The 27,069-nt window shown below is 38.6% G+C and overlaps 1 protein-coding gene across 2 annotated transcripts in view; it reads right to left on the reverse strand.

Moving 5' to 3' along the window:
- CDYL (chromodomain Y like) overlaps positions 1 to 26,509 on the reverse strand; it is a 104,573-nt gene extending 78,064 nt beyond the window's left edge. For both annotated transcript variants that reach the window (XM_021534802.3, XM_077785904.1), the window contains exon 1: positions 26,077 to 26,509. In XM_021534802.3, coding sequence (XP_021390477.1) covers positions 26,077 to 26,100 — 24 coding nt within the window. In that variant the 5' untranslated portion in view covers positions 26,101 to 26,509. The remainder of the gene's footprint in view (positions 1 to 26,076) is intronic.
- Between the last annotated feature and the right edge of the window lie 560 nt (positions 26,510 to 27,069).

Consider the following 27,069-nt stretch of genomic DNA (forward strand, 5'->3'; position numbering starts at 1 on the left):
TGAAAACTGTTTTCCAAGCTCTTAGTTAAGTTACTCTATTGACAGCTAAATAAGCTGGAAGGAAGATGTGCATCTAGAAAAGGTTTGTCACTACTGCTACGTATGGATTAGGTACCTAAATTTACCCACCCACAATTCATTCAGTGATGTAGGCTCTATGGTAGAAAAATAGACACTATTTTATATTTTTCTACTGTTTCCTGTACCTTGGTAAGTTACAGAGTTCAGTCTTTAATGGTTGTATCATATTTTAAGTAAGTTTTTAAATAAAGTTAAATACTTACTTAAAATACACCTAATAATATAATCACATATTCAGATTTTTTTATTAATCTGCATAGTTTTGCTTATTTAGCATAATATCCTTAATGTTCTATCAAGAATAATTCCTTTTAATTCCTCAGGTTCAGCTTTCTTGCAGCTACATAAGAGTTACTGTATCTGTTAAATGTTATTACTTCACTGCCTGAGTCTCTCTCCAGAGAAAGAGAAGTTATAGTAGTAAACATTGCCTAAATTAAACTCAGAACAAATTCTAAATTTAAAGAACAGTTTCAGCCAATTTTTTAGACTAGCAGTGAGGATCTGCTAATGCACAACAGCTGGGGACAGCTAATGTCAAGGAACATCAGGAGCCCCAAACAGAGTATATGCGGATTTGTTCAGATAACCTCATATCTAAACAAATCCATGTTTGTTTTTTCAGATCCATAAACCAACATAAGCTTCTTTTACATATTCTAATTAAGGGTCTCCAATGCATGTATATCTTTGTAACTTCTTCTGGCTTAAACATTACTTACAGGTTTCACACATGAGAAAACAAACAATTTTTTTAATATCTCTTAAAACTGTTTGAGAAAAAATAAATACCAAGTCTAAACAATGGCTAGTTTGCTTGAGTATGCATTTTCCACATAAGTAAAAGTTGCAGGATTGGCTTTGTATTCTTTCAGAAAACAGAAATGGACATCCTAGTACTTAGCAAAACACCAGCATTTACTTTATTCTGAATTGTTTCAATTTTAAATACCTAGTTTTATACTCAGTGTTGTGGTTCAATCACACCAATGCAGTTTGAGAGAGATTTTGCTGACTACCAACAACACTAATGCATCAAACTCAGAAGAACCAGATCGTACTGTGACACCAGAGGAAATCTAAAAAATGCGCAGCTTGGCACCTGACAAACAACTTGAAATCCTGCTGGTAAGCACTTAGTTACATCGTTGATCCAAAAAGACTGAAAATACAGTAAGAGAAAGAAAAGAGTAAAGAGTGCAAGAGGGTCAACAGAAAGGAACAGTACTGTACACTCAGAAAAAAGAGCATTAAAGACAACTCCAAATCACTTGCTGTGTTCAGTTCTTACGGTGGAAGAATAGATGATATGTTTTTTTAATAAGGGCTTAAGGAAATATTGTTTGAGAATAAGGATTCAAGAAGAAGAGAAGAGGGAACAGAGTGTCTGTGAAAGAAGCCAAGAAAAAAGAAGGTGAGAATTAGGATAGCACAAAGGGGATGAAGGTTGCATGTAGACAGTACTGTACAGCAGTAGTGTCATCACAGAGACAAGCAGGTGACTTTTTAGCATTGCATGCAATAACAGATTTACAAGTGACTTGGAGTAGAAGGTGGGAGTAAAATGGCCAAATGGAAAAGCTGGAAAAACACTGTGGATGAAGAAATGGACTACAGCCCTGTGAGCATAGCAGTTGCCTGGCTGAGTCTCTACAGTGCAGTGGTTTGAGACACGAGTTCCTGGCTACACTCAATACTCACAAAGGATCAAATATGTACTTAAACTCCAGTGAATACTGTGGTTTAGCAAATGGGCTCAGACTACAAGTCACACTCAAATTTCACTGGAGTCTACACAAAACTCATCTGCTTAAGATGTGTGTAAAAATAATTTAAGCATTTCTGAAAAAAAAATTACTTTAAGAAACAGAAATGCACCACTACTTAGTTTTTTTTCTCAGGCTAAACAAGAAACTGAACAGCATTGAAATTATCATCTTCTTTAGGTATTGCCTTTCAGAAAGATGTAGTTTTTTCTCAATAAAAGCTTTTGGATATTTTCAGGTAACTTTACAGTTGTGCAATATATTTGGAACACCTTATTCCCCCTAGCAGCCATTTAAGGTCTGAATTTGAATTCTCAACATAAAAGAATGGTTTTCATTATTTCTCTTGCAGTGCAATTCCTAATGTGATTCCAAGTTTAAGGATCTAGTGTGGGTATAAACAGGTAGATGGACAATTACATTTCATCAAACTTTCCCATAAACTGGCACTGATAGAGATTTGTGCACCTTCCATCAATCTTCTGTGCATTCTTTATTTTATTATGAAGTTGTTTTGAGCAATATTCCTTCAAAGCACTGAGTGCATCTTGAGAACATGGTATTCTACAGAGGGTTTCTCTAATCCCAAGAATTAGAGAATCAAGCTTCCACTTTGGAAGCTTATAAACAAACAGATTCTTAAAGCAATTACTTGAAGAAATGAAGTTTTCTTGGGAAGGAAATGGAGGAATAAGGTTCAAAAGCCCTTTAAATTGTCTGAGCTGCCGGGACAAAACAATTATTTATAACACTGGAAAACTGAGAGCCTTCCAGGCAGTCTTTTGCCACTTCTCCATGTACATCTGCTACCACTGGGACACAGACAGTATTTCTTTCAGAGGATGTTTAAACTCAAGGGCAGAATTTAAGGAGGTACTAAATGCTAGCAGTGAGGATGTAATCTAGTACTCTCATTTGCTCTTAGAGAAGGTCACTGACCTGCCTTGAAGAACAATACGATTACAAAGCATTTTGAGGCCAATTATTCCTTTTGAAAGCAGATGAGGAAAGTGTGAAAGACTTTCTTCAACACTTTTTGTTTTCTATGAAAAAACTTTGAAAAATACGGTGACAAGAGGACAAGACAAGGACCATTTAGAGCCTGATGCTCAAACTGAGAATTCATTCTACTGGGAATGAACAGAAGCCCTTTAATGGCTACTTGCAGAAAAGGATTCCCCACTGGGTGACCTGCTACCTGCTCTTTCTTGCTTCTCTCCTGTTAGGGACTTTTTTTTTTTTTAATTAAAAAAAAAAAAAAAAACTGGCATAGTGATTGAACAGATGCATACGGTACTTATTCACAGAACTAATTCTGCTGAGAAAGATAAAATTTATATTTTAGCTGAATTTCTGGACCTGACTCACTTCCAGCCATAAAAATAGATTAGCCAGCACTGGAATAAAATCCTCAAAAAAAAAAAAAGTTGTCTCCTCCCTCCCTTCCTGCTGGAATACATACAAAATAATAATATATACAAAAACTGTGGCCTAGCAGTCAGGAGAAACACTAGCTTTACATAAAGGGAGTAGAGAAGTACAGGGAGACTAAAGGTTGACATCACCCCAGCCCCCACACAAACCCCCGAAGAACATCGTCATCATCATCATCATTCTCTGCAGATTTCCAAAGAGCAAGTCAAAAGATCACCTGGCTTCTTTCCAGCTTGTCCCCCCCATAGACAGCAATGAACATCCCAAGAAGATTGGACTCCCCACAATGAACCCGTTTGACATGGTTCCTTGTACCTCCGCTTTAGAACTAAGCATCCTAAGCCCCAGCCAAGCAGGCTGTTTGTTGTGCTGGTCTCTGTCTCCAGAGATACACCCGGGCTGTGCTGTAAGACTGCATCAGACAGGGGATCTGACGGGGGGGCTGCCTTCAGCCTATCATTTCTAAGCATCAACCTGACCTTGCTCATGCTGGGCAGTCCAAGCTAGCTCTTTTATGTTGCTTTGTTTCTCATACCAGGGAAGGGTTTAAACACACACTGGTTTACAACAAAGGATGAAAAAAATCCTGTGTCTGAAACATTAACCAGAATTCCTCCAGAACTGTATTCCTAAAATATTGTTTGAGGCATTTTTAGAGCAGACTTCTATCAGGAAATAACAACTTGATGGACTGAGTCATACACATCACTCATATTTGTTTGAGAAACCCCTGCTGATAGCAGGCATTGTCAAAGTATCCCCTGTGTCAGCAAGGTACAACTGAAAGGTACCAAGTCGAAATGGCATGGAGCTCTTTTGATGTATGGTATAACCAGGATCTTTCTGGGAAACATCTGTGCTGTGTGTTCTTGGGAATATGAATGGGAAAATTTACACACAGATAGCCCTGAGTGGTCGGGCTGATAGGGGCTCATGGTGGTTCTCTGAAAGGGGCAGAGGCCCTGAAGTGGAAGGCAATTTAAATGAAAAATTCCTCCCATAGTAATGACACCACTTTTTAGTATGTGTGGTGGTGTGCTCTTCTCAATGTACCAATGTCTGAGCCTTTCCAACAGTAGGGTGTTATTAGATTAGATTAAAATCTAGATTAAAATCTATCAAACCGGAAAATTCTGGTTGCATTAAAAGATCAATGTTTGTATGGTCAATGAATTTCCAAAAATGAACAGCTAAAAGGAACTGGCAAGAAAGTGAAAAAGGTTAGAAAGTGATGAAAATTTCTCGGTTTATTTCCTTATATGCACCTACATCAAGACATCTATTACCCATATATCCATATACTAACAAACACACCTCCCAAAAAGAAGATTTTGCTGTTAGAAGAGATGTAGAGGATGAGCACTGCTGCAGCTGACAGTGGCTACAGAGTTCTGAATGTATGTGCAGATTAGCACTATGTACCACAATAAAAAAAAACAGTCTACTGTCTAACATTACTGACAGCGCTCTTAGAACTGCTATTACCAGGACAACAAAGAGACCCTTCTCTTTTCATGCAGTTGGTTTTCAATTGCTCAGCCCAATTATAAAATCTTGTGCTTTTACAAAGTAGGCACCAGAGGGAGACCTGCACTTTAGTTCAACTATGAAATAATGCTGGCAGGAGTCATTCAAAAGTGGACAATCAAAGCCTCTTGACCAATATGCTCTAGGTGGTTCTGGGTGGAATTGTGGCTAATGGGAGCACTCAGAGAGGAACCAGCACAGGCAGACTTCTCCTTTTTAATGGCACAAAAAAATTCAGAATGCTCCATGAAGAAAAGCCAGGTTCCCAAATTTCAGGCTGTAGATGAGTACACAGCAACCAGCTCGAGCGTAGCTGGGAAAGACCTGCTCTTTGCCACCCACTGCCCCAGCTTATCATCACATCCTGCTGCTGGTTACCACTTCTCAAATCTTTTGGCTAAGCTGCATATATAAGAACTCCCTAAACATGTCAGTCAAAATAAGCTAGATCAGCTTACGTAATTTAAATAACAAATCTTTCCTAACATGGCTCAATTTGACTGAACTGGATTAAGGAGAACTCCCATGAGCAGCTCAGCCAGCAGACCAGAGAGGGTACAAACTTCAGGTAGAGGGCAGTGATGAATGCTCTGGGATGGACTTGCTCTTTTCATTGACAAAGCTACTGCTGAAGAAAATATATGTATAGTAGGCAGGTTGCTGCTGTTTCGTAAGCCTGGCAGGAGATATCAAGAGACACTATATGGACAGGAAATGCATTACTCTCTTAAAAACAGGTACTCTTAAGTTTAAGTGCCAAAAGGAAAAGAGAAATGGCTTCTAGGAAGCAGGTAAGAGCCCACAGAATTCATCCCATGAACATGAAGATGAGCACATTAACTGGAATCCATGTAAACAAAGTGAAATAAAATCATTATTATGAATTACAGGCCTGATAGTATGGAAAAAACTCCCAACTCCTTACTAATACAGCTGGATCACAACATTAATTGAAAAATAGGAATGCTACTTAGAAGAATTCCCCCAATCCATAATTTTTCTCACTATGCAATGGGGAAAAAAAAATTCAACACACTCATCAGATCCTCATATGCTATCCAATTTAAGAAAATTATTGAAAAACAAAGAGTAAAGAGCAAATCCGATAAGAGAAGCAAACTTCTACTCTGTTCTCTTGTGATAAAACAACAGGCAAACTTAAGTCAAATTTCTAGGAAGTTTTCTTAAAAATTGAGAACTTAGGCTTTTTATTTTTAAGTAGATACAACTCCAGTTTGTAATTAACAAGTTCACTCTAGATGCTTGCAACCAATACAAAAAGTTGGTATTTCTACTACACTTATTATACCTTTAATGTAATTCTCATACCACTTTAAAGATATTTCATTATAAGGGAGTTGGTAGTGAAATAACAGCAAATATTAAGTTTTTTTTAAAATGGCAGTCTCGTTTACAAGCTATATAACCCCCAAAGTTGTCAGCAGCTTCTGAAACTCAGTAGATTAACAGTCCAAGGATGCTTTTTCACAGCTGTGCAAAGTAATACCCATGGGATTGCCAAAATTTAAACTGAATCTGACTGCAGAAGAAAATCTGACCTCAAACTAACTATTAAACGAAACAGGAGGGGAAAAAAAATAACTGGGGGTTATAAGGGAGGCTTTTCAGCTTATAAACTCCCTAAGATGTCTCTGTATGGAGTCCTGACTGCACATGTTGGTAGAAGGAATAACCAACTGAGGAGATGAGGAAAGGGCAGGATATCAATACATATTGCCTCAGAAATATGTGGGAATCTCTAGTCCTTGAGAATAAGGACAAACAGGAGAACTTAAGCATGGCAGGTTTTTGCTCATGGCTTATGCTTCTCCTCTGGGAGCACCAAAGGGGAAGAACCCCTTCCCAGTGAATTCATCTCAAAGGGTACGTTAGCTATACACCTTCTAGCTCTGTCAGTTATCACTGCAAATGGTTTTCTTCCCTGACCACAAGACCTATGATCCAGTCTATGCATAAATTAGATATAAAGAGAATTAAGAACACACAGGAAACCGTTAATCTGCTGTTTCCTCAATTGAAAATATTTCAATTTGTGACATTAACAACAGTATTTTTACAATGCGGTACAAAGATCTATAAAGAAAAAAAAAGATGCTTAGGTGTAGTTCTTGAGTTTTATTAGATTTATCTAGTATATATGAACAAGGGGCTAACCTAAATTTGATTTGTTTATATTGTCTTTATCAGGCAAGCAAGAAAAATCATCTCATAATTTGGTGGAAGCTGAATTTGAAGATTCTTGTTTGTTTTGTTGGGGTTATTCTTTGTGGTAACACACATTGCCAATTAACTGTATCACAGAGAAGACTCAGTATAATTTCAATTACATTGTATCACTTTTTTTTGGTTAGTCATACGGTGTTTGTCAAAGTAGTTTAAAAAGTTACAGTGAACTATCAAAATGTGCACTAACATAGGGAACATTTGTCTATGGCTACACTTTCTAGTTCATTTCCATGAATAATATTCAAAGGTAGTCTGATCTAGTCTCAGCTTGCCACCAAATCATCAAGTTATCACAAAAAGTAGTACATCGTACCTGCTTTCTGTTGTCCCACAAACATTAGCATTGTAGTGGGGAAGGGGCGGGAAAATGAAGGAAAAGATTAAACCTGACTCAATTTCAATAAGCCTGATCATTTTGATAGATACAGTGAGTAAACTCACTAACTGCAAAAGCAAGAAACAAAATTCATAGGACTTTGCATTCTGTGCAATTCATAGTTTTTTCTCCTGTTTGGGTCACGTTTTCTTACATGTTTTCCACATTGCAAGGAATGATAATTAAAGAGGTAAGATGCTAGTTTTCTTCCCAAAAGAAGCAGTACACACTCATACACAGATTAACCATAAATCTGCAACATGCCCAAAGAAATGATATAGAATCTAAATACACAATACACAGTCTCAAGAGTTACAAGAGTTACATCACAAAATAACATTCAGAGATTGCCACAAAAAATTACCTATATAGATACATAAGCCTGTCAGTGGTGTCCATTACCGAAGTTAAAGTATATTTACCTTGATGTATTATTTTCCAGTCTAATGTCTTTGAAAAATTAGATATCTTAAATCTATTATACATGTAGGTCTTGAAAACAGCATTTCATTACTACAAATATTTCTCAATAAGATATTGATAATATTACAAGCATATCTTGTGAAGAATCTTAACCTGCAGACATAATTTAGGCAACTTTACTGCTGGAAAGCACTGAAGTAATTCAGAGACCTTTATCATAGTAAAAAAAAATAAAAAAATTAGCATTTAAAACAGAAAACCTAGAATTCAGGAAATCAAATTAAAGATTTTCTCATTAAGATTTTAGATGCTCAAGTCAAGCATCCAAAAGACTCTAGGCAAGCTCAAAAGTTACATATCAAACTCAAATTCTGCTGTACAACTGCTACAAAGCAAAATTGGAACAAAACTTTTTTAACCACAAAAGCATTCAAGAACAAACTTTTGAAAAACTCAGTGTCATTTGGAAGGAAGTAGGATTTTATACAGAGCCTCCACTTTTCTCCTCCTAGACCATAACAACCTTCATTTCACATGCAACTTCATCTTTTGCCCACAGTTACTCCAGTGCAATAGTCTTTCTGGAGTTCAACAAGACAGAATGTGGCAGGTAGTGACAACAAGTGACAAAAATCTTCAACCAAACTGCTAAAACCAAAGTAGAAATTGCACAAAATAAACAAAACCTGCAAAAACAGCAGATTCTGACATACTCACCTCTACATTCATCAAAAAGAAAGACCTACTTAGTCTTTTTTATGTTGTTTATGTACTGAATTGAAGACAAAGCTCAATAGCTGTGACATAGTTAAAAATAGCTGTACGGCTTTAGCATGGCAACTCATACTGCTCCACAGGAAGAATTATTCTCCTGGTCAAAATATTTGCCTTTTCAATGAGCTGAACTTTCAGGTCATCTGTTAACAATGTAGATTCTTTCCTGTCTAGAAGAACTTTATTGTCTCTCCTTTAACAAATAGTAGGGTATTGTTCCCAGCTGGTTGCTAATTCACACAATTAGCATGCAAAAATCTTTCTAAATGCTATATGGAATATATATATGTTGCCTGGATGATCACATATTTTTGATTTAGTAAATCTCATACTTAGTTCCTCTCTGTGTAAAATAAAATTTAAACCTGTCTTTATTATATCCTCTCATTACACCCCTGACCTTCTTTTTCCCCCTCGTTTTTCAGCCTTCCCAACAAAGACACAGGTGCACAGTACAACTGTGTGCCCTTCATGCCAAAAACACTTTTCAGAGCAGATTTTGTAGATTATCTGTGTAAGTAACAACTACTTAGTGTGCCTTCCTGTATAAGAGATAATTTCAATCCAAAACTCCTGCATCAGATCATGATATTGTGCTAGAACTAAACGCATCTTTTTGGAAAAATTCACAGCCTTTTTTTTCCCTGACGTAAGAACATCCTTAAAAATAAGACGTTCCAATAGATAACTGACTTCAATTTTAAATTTATTATATTTCTAGAAGTAATATACCTGAGTTCAGCTCTGAGCTCCTGCATTTTGTCATCCAAAACCTAGTGTACCTGAAGGACTACTTTGTCTGAAATCTTTGCCCCATGTAAGTACTTACAGGCCACCAGTCACCTTTACTAAATACTACACAACAGTGAGCTTCTCCAGACTCCTGCTATATGTCAGGGCTTGCTGACTTATTTGTTTTTAAGGTTTGCAGTTGTCCTTGACATGTTTTTCTGAATCTTTGTAAGTTCACCTAGGTTTTGGGTTTTTTTTTTCACTTTAAGCTCAAATAAGACAATTTTCCAACATCTCACTGAAAGCTACATAGCAAGGTAACAGCACACCTAACTCCACTTGAGATCTCCAATATCCATACCAAGAGACTGCAATGTGCATTTTAGCTGCTGTATTGTATCACCAAATTGCTCCTTCCCAAAGCACCACTCTCCATTCTGCAGGTATGACCCTGCTGTCAGGACAGGTATCTTCAGCTACATTAATGTATGTTCATGAATGAGCCCCATAAACTCAGCACAGACCATCCCTCACACTTATTAATCCATCCAATTTTGCACATATGTATTTTACCAGAGATTACATTCTATTTTCCACCAGATCATTATCCAAATCCTCAAAGCAATGGGCTGTGAAAAACTTCTATAAAATCCAACGTGAATGTCCTTAATCTATTACTGCTTTATGATCTGTCAGTCAACCAGTTTAAAATGGATTTCATATGGACCATGGTGACTTAGGAAAGAGATAAGATTTCAGAAATCAGAATACCATGCAATACTGCATCAGGTGCTTTACAAAGGATTACTATACCTATATGAGTATTTTTGTCAATGAGAACTTTCAGCCTGAGAGTAAAGAAGTACAAATCAGTTCAAATTGTCATGAACACTTGGGCAAGCAGTGACTCTGCTTTCTTTAATCTTCTGCTAAGCAGTTCTCATTTCAATCTTTTACAGTTCTTTTTGCAATCAGCATCAACCTGTCCAGTCTAGTACTTATGTTACATCTTGGCCTATTCTATCTAATTTACACTTCTAAACAATTAAAACAAAACAACACAAAACAAAATACAAACCACAATATCTTAGCTATCTTCAGCTGGTTGAGGTTTTTTGTTTTAAATCCTGTCTCCGATAGACTAAAGAAAAACTTAAATTTGTTTGCTTCTATCAGAATAAAGTATTTTTTTGTAAGTTACAGCAAATTGAGAACAAAACACCCAGATTTTGACCACGAAACAACTGTAGTCTGACTCACAGCATGTTTTAAAAAAAATAATAGAATAATATTTTTTTCAGTATTTCTATCTCAACTATTAGTGTTCCTATCTAGTAGTCACGTGTTGTTACTGGCACGTTTTTCTTTTTGCTCTCAATAGATAAGAGAATTCTCATATTGTTTTTAACCCCATGGATAGAAGTTTTATTATTAAAGTCTGTATAATCTACTATGAATGGTCTTTTTGTTGTGACAGCTAACAGTCACTACTGTTCATGGAATTTTCTCTGAATCTTCATACATTTGAATAGTCACCTCTGCCTTACTGCATTATGACAGTTTCATACCTATCCCTAATGACCTTTCATTGTAGGAATAAAAAAAACACCTAAGTAACTTTTATTTGAAAGTAATGTAACTTTGAGACAAAATTGCTTTCTTTATATTTTCAGTAAAATCTGTATGACATTATTTCTTTATTAAATATTTACATTTATTTTATTACATTATTCCCATTAAGAGTGGTTGTGTATTATTGGCAAAGCCAGTATTGGTAGAACATTGAAATAAGCAGTGATAACTATCAGTGCTGATTATTTTCATGGAAGTGATCTTATATATCATTTCACTCTTGTCAGAAGAATGAAAGTGAAGAGAACACAACTGCTTTTTCTCAGAAAAATATGATTAATGACTTACATATATTAGTAATTCCAAGAAAATGTTAATAATCATCACCTAATGTAATCACTCTGAAGTAATAGTGCATGGTTTCTTTGCATCTAGACATTTAGAGGAAGATTACTCTGTCACATAAATCTCCAGAAAATGTGGCTTGCTTCTAAAAATAGAAAAAGTAGACCTTACAGAACTTTCTAAGGCAACTTTCTATCTTAAATGTAAACTTTATTTATTTACTTTTATCTTGTGAAAAATCAAAACCAGAATGTTTCATTCCTTGTTTTCTGTGTGTAAAGAACCCAGTGTCTAGGCCAGGTTGGCTGTTAAAACTATGTCAGAACTGAGGAAGAGTGAAGTGCCAATATTAATGGACAGTTTTATAATTTGATTCTGCTCTTACCAAAGTGTGGTGATCAACAGAAATTGGCATACTGAAAATTCATTTGACTTATTTATTTACATGTAAGCAGTCTAAAGTGTTCGCTCTTTGTTTTCAATAATTTGTTGGCAAGCAAATAAATTTGAATATATTGGACTGAGTTTCTAGACAATGATCAATAGACTTTTTTTCCTGACCGTAATCTTATTTTCTACTTTTAAATTATATATTAAATAATTTGTTGGTTTGGGGTTTTTTAACTAAATGATGGACCAATGTCAATGGCTGGCAATACTACTAAATTGCACTGGTTTAGAAGCTAAGTATAGCTTTAACACTTATTGCTACATGCACCTGTTAAAACAATGAGTCATCTGAATGTACATTCAGGCAATTTTAATTTTTGTGCACTACACCCCTGGATAACCAATATTTTAAGCTATTTTATGTTTTCAAACTGCATACAAATGCAGAATTTGTAATAAGCATATTAAATATTTTCAATAAAATTGTCTTTAAAATGCTGGATATAGTCTAGTATTTTATAATATTTACCACACAGAAATAATAAATTTCTTAATTATTACATATACCTAAAAAATTGAGTGAATATTTTTACTTAATATAAGCAAAAGAAGGGGCTTACACACACACAAAGAACTGAGAACATTGGATTTGGGGCATTTAAAGCACTCAGCTACTTTCTAAAGTCTCACTCAATTACTAGTTCTATGTTCCCAAATACTTCCATAAAACAGCACTGGCTTTGTAGTCTTTTGTATTAATAGGTACTTTTCCTTCCTAACAATTTTTTATTTATATATTGGAAGGGCTTAGAGAGCAACGCAGTTTACTTTCCTTATCAGTTTTCCCACCTTCACGTAAACACACTCAAAACGAAAATAATTTGCTCCTGCCTGGGAAACTGAAACCAAAAGTAATTAAAGCCTAGGTTTCTCTACCCAAAAGATATTGACAGCACTTATATGCTGAACTTTAATTCCATTGGACGGGCTAAAAATAATCTTTATGAATATCAGCATTTTAAATGAAATGCAGCTTAAAGTGAGCTCAACTACAAGAAGACATCCTGTCTCATCCCACTCCCTGCCCACTGCCCACTCAGTGAATAACCAGAACACTTAGAAATAAATTATACTTTTAAACTACACTTGTATGTCACCTGCATCTTCAAACTGGGTTTGCACAACAGCCTCAGAGCATGTTACAGTATAACCAAACTGGACAAGGAAAATACAACCTTACACTGCAGAAGAATTTTCATTACTTGCATTGCACACTAAAGGTAATAAGTTTCACCAAGCTTTGCAACTACTGTGGTTAAAGTAAAATTCAGGGAATTGTAAAAGTTTTGCACCACTGAGAAGTAACAGGAATCCCAAATTCTTGCAAGCACGCATTTGCCATTTTCACAAAAAACTGAAGGGTAACCAGCCACTAAAACATCCAGCACAGCATCTTCTGCTGTAGCTGTGCTCGCCTGCCAGGGATGCAGCCCGTTTCCCCCAGGAGCGCTGCTCCTCAGCCCATCCCGCATGGGCTGCGTGACCTCAAGGTGGAGTCCAGGGCTCTGAGTCAGCTCAAGCCATGGGCAAGAAGCTGTGCAGTCGCACTGCAAGTCTGTCCAGCGAGTTGACCCAGCTGAAAATTAAGCTTGCAGTTTGACAGATCCTTTTTTTTTTTTTTTTTAACAGAGCCAAGTCATTGCTGCAACCATCCCCCCACATCTAACCCATTTTCTCCTGTCTCTCTTCAAACATGCCATATATTCCTGTTTCTTCCCTTGAAGTGGCACTTCTTGGATTTCAACCTTGGCCAGTCAATAAATTGCCAGAAAACGATTTCTGTAAAAGCAGTGGGTAACCTTCAGCTAGGCGGGCTTCCTTAACGAGCATTCACCTCACCCAGAGACAGAAATTGGTGCGGGTGCAGAAGAAGGAGGAAGACAGTGATGGCAAGCAAAGCTTGTGGCATTTAAATTTGTTCAAGCTGTACAGAAAAGAGCCCTAGGACTCACAGTTGGAAGTGGACAGTCTTCTAAATGTTAAATATCACACCATTCAAAGAAACATGAAGAGAAAAAAGAACACAAACACTGTCAGGATATACAAAGTTTTTCCCTGATCTCAGGGCTTGCTCACTGAGGCTGTTTTTTCGTGGCCATCACTCAGAAGCTCAACAGCTTCAATAACCTTCCACACCTGCTTTGTCATCCTGGCAAGTACATGTACAGCCACGCACAGAAACAGGCTGAGGAACCGCTTCAACCAAACAAACACTTCTGAGCCACAGTTTTTGTTTGGTTGTTTTTAATGATGCTAGATCAATTTTCCTATCCTCTTAAAACATGACCAAGCTGCCATTGTGGCTCAAACAGAAGGAACATCTGAGCAATCCAAGAAAAGACAACTGAAGTCAATCATAAAGCACAGCCACCCAAACACCTTCTGAGATTTAATATAAAAGGAAGTAAAATATAACAATTATTTAAAAACATAACTTGACCAGTTACTGTCACTCAGATAACAAGCCTAAGCTTACACCATATGCCTAAACTCTTTATGCTTCAGCAGTACAATCCCTTAGCAACATTCACCTACTAACACAGTTTACAGCCCCAAGGGAAAGCCTATAATGAATGAAAAGTTGGGTATTATCCTGCATTAGGATCAGAAGACTGTAGAAAAAGGAAACAAAACCTTACTGCTTAGGAGGCCAGATTTAAGTATATTTAACTTAACTGACTAAATTAACCCTATTAGCTTTTCTGTATTTTTTTACACAGGAAGGGGAAGAAGTCTATGACCTTTTAGGGAAATCTCACTTAAATGGTCTAAAGGGCCTTCTGACCTGAAGTCCTCACTGACTGCAGAGGACACCAAAGATAACACTGCATGCAAGTTGAATACCTCTCTGCAGTTACCCCCATGAAAACCAAACCAAACCAAACATCAACATAAAAGGGGACAGCTCTGTCTGTAGCTTGTACTTGCAGCATAGCTTCTCTTTATCAGACAAAATTAGCCTGCTCTACTTTATTCTAAGATGTTCTGACAATATTTACTTGGGGGGGGAAAAAGGAAAACAAAAAATAAAAAGGCTTTATTCCGCTTGTACTTTGTACTTTCAGGATTCAAACTTTATCAGGGAAATGAGCAATCATCTCTGAAATACCGAGTCTGAGTGATGCGCTCAATGCTAGACTGTGACAGAGAAAAGAGAGAATTACATTTTTTGAGACAGCACTCAGGTGACCTAATGATGAGGGCCTCCATTTTCACTCAACAAACCCTGCCTACCTATCTTTCTACAAAAGATAAAGCAATTCTAACACATAGATCTTTCTTTCACTATATAACCAATTTCCAGATACTTCCAGAAAAACAGAAAACATCCTTATTTTACAATGAATAGGCAACTAATTCCACACTGTAAGTGCCCTTTTCTGAACAAGTTGGATGGAAAAAGAATTTCCTAGTGGTTTGACTGAAAATGAGAGGCAGGTATTGAAAGGACATCAGGTAGGTAGAACTCAAATAGTGGACAAAAGGGACAAATGAATAGAAAGGGAGCATTAATTTAGTGACAAGCACAAGATAAAATTCCACTGGTTCTACAGTCAAGCACTATTTTATTATTCCCCTTCGCTTAATTTAGTCTCAGTATACTTTAAGTCTCTATTTAGTATATAGAGATATAAAATTCCTTTCTCCAAATTAATCACCTTTAGTCACACACTTTTAGTTCCAGCTTCATAAATATAAACAAGCGCACATAAAAAATAAAGGGCCAAATAAAGCAGTAATTCACTAATAGAAATAATAAACCCATATAATAGAGATGTATAGGCTAGAATGATGACTCTCATTAATTCCCATGATTTTTGCTTGACAGTAAGAATGCCATAATAAAGAAATTATTTTGTGTGCTTGCAAGGAATCAGTTTTGTTACATTTCCTAGCTTTGATTAGACATATATATGTGCTCCAGTGTGAACGATTGAATTTTTTAGGATAAACTAGTTTGTAATTACTTTAAAAAGGAACTTAGAGTTGAATATGTTCAATTAACACCCAACAACAAAGAACTTCACATTTTACAGACCAATATCAGCATTATATTTAACTAAGATATTCACTTGTACTTGAAAAATACATCTCACACTCTTTTAAGTATAACTTAACTGATAGCTGTCCATCAGTGCTTTATTTTCATAAGTATCTGAAGGTATGAAGAACAAAGCATAGCAAGTGACTTTATCTGGATAAATGTAGGAAAATAATATGAGTATAGACATAAATGAGTAACAGTAAGGTTTCATCTGTCACTATGAGTGGCTTAAAACCTAATGTTCATGAGGACAGAAACATATCATGTGCCAGTGTTCATTCTATCTTGCCAGTAAATCCATGTTTTGTGGCATGCGTAGATAACCCCCAAAACACCATCTTATTCAATATACATCACACCAGCTTTGGGGCATAACTGAACTTAAAATCTAAACCAATTTTTGTAAAGAATTGGTTTTAAAGTGTTTTAATGATTTTCCTCAAAAAGCATTCAAAATAAAAATCCAATAAAAGACAAGCAACCATGTTATTAAATCTTTACTGTTAAGAAAGTAGAAAAGCATGGTACAGGTTGCCTACATCTGTGATGTGTATCCTGTTGATGAAAAAATGAACAAGATCCCATCTTTGTATACTTTAAAGTTTTGTGAAGTTGTAACCCTTTATATCCATTGGGTTTCTGTAGTCATGGACATAAGCTGTCAAATCAACACCTGCTTGAAGCACCAGCTTCCATGTTTTAACAGTCCTACAACATTTCATCTCGAAGAAGCATCCTCAAATACAGTGACTTCCATCTTCTCATTCAAACCTAATATTTTATTCTTGGGTAGTTTAAATAAATAAGCACAAACCTCAGGAGAGCTGATGAGTACAATGTGGGAGAGATGAAAAACAAATCAATTAAGGAGCTGCCCTGATAGAAGAGAGATGCCTCCAACAGGAGTGAAATAAAATCTGAAACACTGATGGATCTTTTGAAACAGGAAGCTAACTTACTTGCCTTTGGCATCTGGAAAAAGTTCTTTGTTGTTATTGATCATTCCTTGATGACCTGGGTAAAAATACAGCTCATGCCAATCTTAATTCTCTGGAAGCCAATGCCTTCAATAGTCATATAATGACAAACTTGTCCTAGACTTCTGTATTATATTGTCTTATGTACTTTTTTCCAGATTTAAACCAAATAGAGATCAAGAGTCCCTTTTTCTTCCCACTCAATACATTCCCTTTTGTACAATCAAATCAAAACCCAAAGCACATGAACCAGACAAAGAGGAGAAAAAATTTCAAAGCTGGGCTTTGACCTTCTCTGCATATGTATATAACGAGAAACCTGATGTGCACCAACAGTTTAAATTTTCTCTTTGAAACTTCTAACTTTGCTACATCACAAGTGAAAATTGATTGACTGCTCTAAAACTGCACTCCATTAAATCTTCTGTTCCACTTGGGAATGCCTGGACATCTAGTTAGTTACTCCTTCAGCTGCAAAAGCTGAGGTTGAAGCATCATTTTCAGGACACATTAGAAATTGTTTTGCTGAAAATGCTCATTCAACTGACAAGTTGCTTTGAATGTATCTACTTAGCATAACTATATTTACAAACTAAATCCACAGAAAAATACACTAAGAACAAAAGCTCAAGATTCTGTCTGATGTAAATATCATTGCTCTTACTTTATGTTTCTTTATTCTTTAAAAGCACTGCTAATCCAAGATCAAGTTCGGTCCTTATCTGTAACCTAAACAAGTGAGAAAAAATGTGCCAATCTTGGAAACATGACTGGCCACCTAAGAGTTAAGCTACAAAGTAACTATATGGCTTAAAGCCTACAGAGGAGAAAAAAATGCTGTTTTTTCCTGTTTTCAAAGAAGTTTTCCATCAGTCTCTCTAACTTAATATATTATACTTCAATAAAATCTACCATGGTTTATACTTACAAAACAGTAGCAACTTCAAATAATGATATTAATTCCTGGAGTTATAATAATTACTATTACAACTCATCTTATTTTGTGGGCCCATTCCTCTCTCCAAATTTTCTAGGCTGAGCATACTTACACACAGCTGCCAGCTAGAACTTATTCTGGGATACAGTCCTTCAGCACATCAAGTCTGCACTGAAGACTCCATAGTTATCTAAAGCATATAAACTCAAGCTGATGACTTGAGGTTTTACACAGAGTTAGTGTTTGTTTTGTTTGATCACATACACTAACAACCTTTTCTTGAAAATTCTGAGTTCAAGCTAACACAGAATTCAGGAACAACAATGTATTTGTGGCCTGCAGCCACAGCCCCCTGACAGATGTGCGCAGGTAATGAATGTGGGCTCTGAACATCTGGGCAGCTCAGGTTATGATGCAGTATTTTATAACCAAGGCTGAAATCTGCCTTGTCCCAACAAAGCCAGTCATGAAACTCCCAATGACTGTTGTGCCACATTTCCCATTTTTTCTCTCTACAGTGAGACATTATGGACCTGTGATAAGAGCCAGGTGCTGAACTGGATGGATTTTTTGTGTCAGTATATAGAGCCTTACATTCCCATTATTTCTTACAGACACAATCCCAGGTCTGTTGGTTTTAACTTTGTAAGTAACCTCAGCCCTAGAAGTAAAATGGAATTGTCACACTATGCTATCACAAGATGTGCTTTACATATATACAGAACTAGGGAAAATGAGGTGCTGAAATAAAAACATAACAAATTAGCATGATTTAGCAACTAGCCAAACTATACTCCAGTTGACTCTCACAAATTTATTTTGTATTGTTTTCTACCCTTCATACAACTAGTTATTGGTAACAAAAATGTTATCAATATCCTGATGATGCTTCATTGAAGAACTGCATTTAATGGAAGGAACTTCATAAATTACCAACTTTTGAATATCCACTGAATACAACATTCAACACATCATAGTCTTGAAAGTATTTTGAAATTTATATATATTCATTTCAGCACTCTTGAAAATGTACCTCAATGTTTTCCCTATATTTAAAAAATGTAAATTTTGTAAATGTAAATTTCTCCCCTATTTACAAAATGTACATGTAAAACATTTTTCTGTGATAAATACATCACAATATATTTCCCACAACGTGCATTAAACTGTGGCATCTCCAAAGTAAAGCAAAAATTTTTTTCCTAAATGAAGCACATTTCCATAATCCAGGATTTTACAGGAAGTGGAGATGTTTAGAGAAGTATTTAAATGTCTCCGCAAAATGAAAATCACAAAGAGAGAAGAGAAAAGAAGAGAAAGAGAAGAGAAAGAGAAGAGAAAGAGAAGAGAAAGAGAAGAGAAAGAGAAGAGAAAGAGAAGAGAAGAGAAGAGAAGAGAAGAGAAGAGAAGAGAAGAGAAGAGAAGAGAAGAGAAGAGAAGAGAAGAGAAGAGAAGAGAAGAGAGAAGAGAAGAGAGAAAAGAAGCTCCTTCCCTTTCAAACCAATATATTAAAAAAACAACAGAGTTTTGATTTTTCATGTGCTACTATGACAATCAGCAAAAAACAAACATTAACAATTTCCTTAAAAAGCATAAGACACTGTGGGGGCAGAAAAGTTAGAGAAGCACAGCTACAAATGTGGTTAGGCCACTTCAATACATACTTTATCTTTCCCCACAAAAGAAGTGAAACAAACCCTCAGACTTAACATGGGAAGAAGAAAGATTTGATCTGAGCTTTACTAATTAATTGTATGTATTGTGATAGTAAAATGTGAAGCCTCACTGAAAAATCACAACAAAACTGAGTTACAGTAGTTCCACTATTCAATACAACTAATTTACAGTTAAAAGAGACTTAGAAAATAGTTGCCTTACTTTACAATTAATCCTACCAATGTGGCTTTGAAGTAACTTAAAAATGTAAACCTATGATTAAAATATGCTTTTTAATCAACATCCATCCTGTGTATTCATACATATTAATAGATGCCTTGAAAAATATCTGCCACAGGTCACCATTAAGGACCACATGTAAATCTTCTGAGGATGTTTATGAAAACAGTAAATATTTTTGCCTTTACAGTGTACTGCCAGTAACATGCCAGATTTCCTTTCCTCTAAGTAATATGGAGAGAAGTTCAAAGGAATAATTTCAAAAAGCACAAAATTCTTGTGTGTAAATATTAAAAGCTCATCAGAAATCAGAAAAATAAAAGCTCTTCTTAGATCCTACAGCTCTGGAAAATACAATTGATAATATAAAATACTGAAATTTTAAGATATTTTCTGGACTAACAGCATACTGTCAGAGAAACCACATGGTAGGATGATAGGTTGATATTGTGAATTATAAATATTTTTTTTCTAAGATTAAAAATATAATCAACTCTGTATTTATTGTCCCATACTATCTATCATGTGGCATCCAGCCATTCAAAACCTCAAAGACACAGAAGAGAACAGGGAGAGACTTGTGCATCCCTTTTTACCCTGCAAATACGGTTTGTGGAGCTTGTGCTTCTAACAGATACACAAAAATAATACACTGCCCAGTAACAACAGATTTTGAATTTATTACAGAAGAATAAGAGTGGCATTATAGTGCTGCTTATCTGTTATATCCAACAGGTCTGCACATCCAGTTATCACATAGTCTGAATGAATCACATAGGTTGAATAAGATGAAAGCATAACTGTTAGTAACTTGGTTTTTTCTACTGCTTTGGCACAGATCAGAAATGCTGCGGCAGTCAGGAAGAAATGAAGCTGCACCTACTAGGAAGTCTAAAAGGGACAGAGCATCACTGATTTTATTCCAGCTATGCCAACCTTCCTGAAGAACAAGGGGCTGTGGCATGTCTCATTAAGTTCTTTGTGTCCGATAATTTATCTTCATTCAAGAGGTACTGAGCATCAGCATTGTGGAAGCAACCTTCTGTGATAGTACAGTCTTGCAAGTTGGAAGTAGTTGTTCTTTAACTCTAAACGTGACTGGCACTGCAGTAATAAATCTCTGATTGACCAAAAACTCAAGAAATTAAATCACAGTAAAAGACAGACTGTGAAGGTTAGGTATTATCAGAGCCGCGCAGGCTTTATGGATGAGGCGTCTCTTTCCCACTTTTTCTCTCTTCCACCGTTTGTTTTTTTTTTCTGTGATAGACATGAGCAATTCAAAATAAGTAATAGATTAAAAATAAAACCTTTTATTTACTATACTGATTTTGTACACGTACATAGAAAGGAGTTTTGTTCATAAAACTTGCTAAGATATCTCCGTATCTGTGAACCATTTGTGTTCCACATAGGGCACAGACAGACGTTCACTCTTTGCTTGCATGTGTTTGAGCTCACCCTGGGAGCAGCCTTGCCAGGTCAGTGGCACCATGAAGGGCAGGGCACACTGGAGAAAACCCCAGGGGCAGCTCAGGCACTTCCCCTGGAGCAGCAGCAGCAGACAGGGCACTAGTCCCCAGTTTTGTCCAGAGTTCTGGGGCTAATCAAGGTGGTGAAAAGCAGCTTGGCAAGGGACATGGAAAAGTCAAGTTTCTTACACTAAATGTGATGGCTCCATTCCTGCAGTGCTCTTGCATTCGTGCTTTGGTTTAAAGAAGTGAAAGTCACCCATGGAAGTTGAACAGCTAATCCTCAACTCTGTTTTAAATCAGAAGTGTAGTTCCTAAGGGGTGGAAGCAACACAAACATATCTGATGTAAATTCCTAGTCTTACTTAGTTGGGTAGGGTCAGTCAAGCAAATTTGTGTATTTTATCTCTCCTGAAACAAGCAGTAACATTTCCAACAGTTGTCAAAATAAACTCATAAAAATTCAGGCATTACACCTCAATGACTGTAAGTTCCTCCTAATGAACAAGATCTTTAACCAAGGTCTTGGGAATCAGCACATCAGAAACAAGCAGCAGAAGACAGATCCTAAGACAATCTGGAATTCCTGCACAACAGGCTGAATGAAAACAATCCATTTCAATGAGGAAAAAAATGGCTATTGCCTGAACAGCCAATTCTAATTTGTTGTTAATAGTAATTTTTCATCAAATAGCCATCAAAAACTACAACTCTAAGCTGCATACTGTAGATAATGGATTTACCCTTTCAGTTAACTTAGGTAAAACGAATGTTTAAACTTTCCAGTAAATGCACACAAAACATGATGAAGATTCCATCGCTGCAGTGTTACTAGGGCCGTGAGAGAAACTTTGGGTTTAAGTAATTCCTATGCAGCATCAAATTTTTGACAAAGTGACAGCATCTTCCAACAGCCTTCTTTCTACACGCTATTGTTTAAAAAACTATGCACACTAGATGAAGAACAGCCCACAGGACCACTTTTTTTGACTTGTGGGCAACTACTCTATAGACAAAGTTTAAATTTTCTTGGAATACGTCTCTTTGGGCTTACTTATTAGGTGATTAAGCCTGACACATAGCTTAATGCCAGGCTGTAGAACTTCAGCCAGTTGCTCCTGAAATTTGTTTCAGTTTGTAATTTCACTGTATCTGTATAATTTAATGTCAAAGGCTTTAGTTCTAAAAATAAAACCAAAAGTACTGAATCATCATTGGAGTGAAGTATCACCTTGAGAATACTAGACAACAGTATGAAAAAATGCGTATGTTTTTTGCAAGGCAATGAAAGAATTAAAAAAAATATATTTTCCATTCTATAAAGGATACAAAAAAATTGTAATTTTGAAGTAATGGACTTTCAATATGTTAATTTGTAATATTTTAATGGAAATTGGTTAAGACGCCTTAAAACACTAGGTTTATGACCAATGCCAATGTGAAAAACAGAGTGAAGAGAAGGCATCATGGCATAGGTGCACCAGCAAAGGTCACACAAACTGTTTTGCTTACTTATCAGTAAAATCCAGTAAAAATGTTTTGACATGAGTAGCAATCATGGCCTAAGCCTAGCCAGAGGATCCAGTGGGCCACATATATTATGGGTATCAGCTGTACCAGTAGCTCCCTGAGGAAAGGCAGAAATACTCAGTAATTTGACTAGATACACTGTCCAACAGCAGAGAACATCAATGCATTTCCACCTCACCTAATACAAAAACAAATTATTAAATTTTATGAGAAAGAGACTCTTCCAAACTCAGCACAGCTTAGTAGTTGTCTACCGACCCCGATTTGGTACGTCTGACCTGCTGGCTAGCACGCAGTTCTCCCACAGAGCACTTGTATGGAATCATTTCCACATTTCATCAAACAAACTTGCCATGCCAACCACAACTCGGGATGACTTCAATCCCAGACATCACTTGCAAGAGTTTGCCAAAGGAGGTCAAGGGATTTGACTGCAGAGAGAGCAAACATAGTTTGCTTCCAAAAGAACCTTGGAAATGAGGTCTACTTCTAATTACTCTGGTGAAGATGACGAGAACAAGTAAAAATGTTTAGTGGGAAACAGGTCAGTAAGTCAAAGGAAAGTTGTCACACTGAAGAAGAAAGTAACCCTACCATTTGCCCGAAGGCTGTACAAAGGATTTTTCAAAAACTACACTAAAAAATCGCAGCAGGCACATACAAAAAGAGGTGCCACAAGATGACAATGCCTGTTGAAACAAACTTGGGGAAATAAAAACCCAATGCACCTTTTCTTACATTTTCCGTCACCTATCTTGCTCACCAGCCTCTCCATGTCTGTCCACCTCACTAGCAAACACTTTGTCCCTTGAAGAAACAAACTTGAAAACAGAAAAAGGTTATTCACCTCATGTACAGAGACTGGCAACATTACTGACTGCTGCATTTTCCATCTAGGCAAAAAGAGCCTCTTCAATGTTTCTACCCCAGCAAAAAAAAAAAAAAAAAAAAAAAAAAAATAGTGGGTAGTCATCACCACCTCTAAAATGCATGGGAACAAATGACATTGAGGATACACAGCCTGCCCCAGTCACACTGCCAATCTATTAGTAGATTTCAAGGTTTTGATCTTTGAATTTGAAATCACTGGCCTACATAGAGATCAGCTCCCTCTCTTAAGGGATGACACCCATAATAAAAAGAATCCCATAAATAAGTGAATCCATTAGGATTAAAAAAAAAAAATCTACTTACCTTAATTTTTTATAAGCAGATTTTTCATTTGTATTTTGGAAGAACCATGACACATATCAGCAGAAATAGTTGGCATTCATACTTAAGCTAACAATTGCAAATAGATTACACAACATTTTTTTGATCAAGACACTAGATCAAGATCCAAAAGGAAAAATGGAAGTATAACAAATGGCAGCAGATTTCAAACACCAGATTCAAACAATATTGAGCATGAGCTATAAATAAGACAACCACGAAACAGAAGTAAACCCACCGTCAATAGCACAGGCAGTTCACAAAACAGTTTAAATTTCTTAATAAGTAACATTTCAGGTCAACTTGCAGCTTTGTCCTTCCCAAATTAGTGCTCACTGTATTTAAATAGTTTATTATTTTATAATTTTTCAGACATGGCTAGAAAATTCATTATAAGACAAAACACATCCAAAATGAGTAACAATTTAGAAAAAAGAGCTTGACCACATGTGAGTCCAAAAGCATTAACAATTTTGGCATCTTAGCTAAACTTTGCACTTGCACGATTAAAGAATGTGTCTGATTTTTAAAATTTAATAGTATCCCTTCAGGTGTTCTTCAAAAGCGGCTTTTGTGCAATGGCCACTACACCACCTGCCCACAGGACGACTGTGCCCCACAGACTACTGAGCCAACAAGTCAACATTTTGAACACAATTTAAGACAGCCAAGAAGAGTCATGCACAACGGTCATTCTTAGCCTCAGTCCAAGGCCCGGCAAACAGAATTTTCCAGGTCATTTATTTGCGCCCATCAAAACCAGTACCTCGTGTCCATCTTTGATCTAACACAGCAACACACAAAGAGCAAGAATTGGCCGCGGCACAGTCTACAGGCCCAACTCCACAAACCCAACAGAAACTTTTCCCAAAGTCAAAGCAAGTTTTTGGCAATCCCTCAAGACACAGAGTGGTTCCTAAATTTCTCTCCTACTTCTAGGGATGATCCCTTCAAGATTGGCTTAAGCTACATCGTGAGGATGGGGAAACATGCCAGATCAATTAACCATGATTTATCTGCCTTGGGAGTACAGGCCTTCGGTCTTCTTTCTAGTCTATCAGTTCAGCACCTCTGCTTGACAGTCAACTTGCTTAAAATACAAGCCCACCTGGGACACCTTCCACTGACTTCTACAGGGTCTGTTCCCCAATGGCATCACAGATGTAGCTCAATTAATGAGAGATACATGTGCACCAGCTGTACAGCAAGACATCTTCTGTCAAGTGTCCTGAAGGCTATCTGTCTCCTTTTAACCTTAAGAGTTCCAGCCTCTGGATACATGTTTTAAATAGATCACTGTCTAGATGCATATTAAATATCAGATAAGAGCATTTTTGGTTTTGGGAAGCCACTTCTCTACCCAAAAGGCAAGAACAGCTCCAAAACAACAATGGCTTTTCACTCCCGGGGATGACTTCTTGCAAAAATAAAAACAAGGAAGTTCAATCCAAGAGAACCATGACGCTTTTCAATTAAGGGCAAGGATGTGAATTTGACAGACATTAAGATAGGAAACTCAAAAGTTAGGCTGCCACCTTGTTCCCTTCTTCACCCCAAGACCTTCCTCTCCCGTCAGCACACGCTCTGACCACCTCCCGAGTGACGAGCGAAGGATGGCGTGTCAAAGCCTTAACTTTCAATCTTTTTGGCTTCTCTCGCAACCTCAACCCTATCGTTGGAGCACGAAGAGCCGAGGAGTTTAAATTTTAGTCTTTTGCACCGCCGCAGCTTGCTGCACGGCCAAGGCACACGATGGTGGCACAGGACTTCGGTATGGACACAAATCCAAGAGGAAAGCCCCTCTGCCCTCCTCCTCCTCCTCCCCCGCCCCCCCCGGCCCGGACAGAGGCAATAACTCGGCTCCGCTCACATTTTTGCACAGCGCCGGGCTCGCACTTCGACGTGCTCGCTGCCGGGGCTGTCAGCGCTGCTCGCCCCATCCAGCACCCCCCGTTCTCCTGACGGAGTCAAAGTGTTGTGTGAACGTGGGGAAAGGACTGGGGGGAGCGCAGGCCACGGCAACACTTTGCCGTCTCCTCCGTTCAGTCACATTTCCGTCCTCCTCCAGTAAAACTGGGGAGGGAAGGGGGGGCGGGGGGCCAGGCTGGGCACACACGCAGGCGCCGGGCCCAGCGGGAAGGGGCAGCAGCCGCGGCAAGTGTGGGTGACAAGCCCGGCGGCGCTCCCGGGGAGCAACAAAAACGCGCCCGGGTGCGCCGGGGTGGGGTGGGGTGGCCGGCGGGGCCGGGGGCAGGGCCGGTGGGGCTCGAGGGCTCTTACCTCGTAGAGTTCCTCGGAAGCCATGCTGTGGGAGCCTCACAAGGTGGAGTTGGGTGCTGGTTTGGAAATACTTTTGTTTCAGTTGGTGTCCGTTTGGCCTCCTCCTTCTCTTCTCCCTCCTCTTCTTCTTCTTCTTCTTTTTCTTCTTCTTCTTCTCCTCCTCCTCCTCCTCTTCCCCTCCTCCTTCTCCTCTTCCCGTCCTCCTCCTCCTCCTCCTCCTCCTCTTCTTCCTCCTCCTCCTCCCTGCGCGTCTCTCTCCAGCGCAACTAGCAGCTCCGCTCGTTAAATGCCAGTGAGGTGCTCCTGTTCCTGCCCCTGCTGCTGCTGCTGCTGCTGGCGCTGGCGGCGGCGGCGGCGGCGGGGGGGGTGCGCGCACGGCAGCTGCGCAACTCGCTCGCTCTCTCGGCTCGCCCTCGCACAGCCCGCCGCGCACGCACCCGCGCGCGCGCCCGCGGGAGCACGCAGCCGCGCGCACCCGCGCACACAGAACTCACACGCGTGCTCGCCCCCCCCGCCCCCCCGCACCCCTCCGGCCGCCGGCGGCTACACTCGCTCGCTCCCTCCCCAGGAACACTAATCGAGCGCAGAGAGACACACGCGAACCACCGCTCTCCGCCCCGCCGGCTCCACCAGCCGCCCCCCCCCGCCGCCGCCGCCGCCCGGCACCATCCTCCTCCTCCCGCTCCTTCTCCTCCTTCTCCTCCTCCCCCCACCCCATCCCGGCTTTGATCTCCCATTGTCTGCTCAGCTGAGCCCGGCGGGGGCGCGCGGGGGTCGGCGGGGGCGCGCGCCCGGGGCCGCGCCCGCGAAACCGCGGGTGATGGGAGCGGGAGGAGCGGGCGGGTGCGGGGCTGCGGGATGTGCCCGCGGGACGGACGCGGAGTTTGGAGCGGGGCGGTGCTGGGAGGACGCGGGGCCCCACGCACGTGCAGGGCCCTCGTCACGCCCCCGAGCTCCCGCCCGCAGCCCCCCGTGGCCGCCCCGCCGCGACCC

The sequence above is a fragment of the Lonchura striata genome, chromosome 1 (assembly GCF_046129695.1).
Source record: "Lonchura striata isolate bLonStr1 chromosome 1, bLonStr1.mat, whole genome shotgun sequence".
Taxonomy (NCBI): Eukaryota; Metazoa; Chordata; class Aves; order Passeriformes; family Estrildidae; genus Lonchura; species Lonchura striata.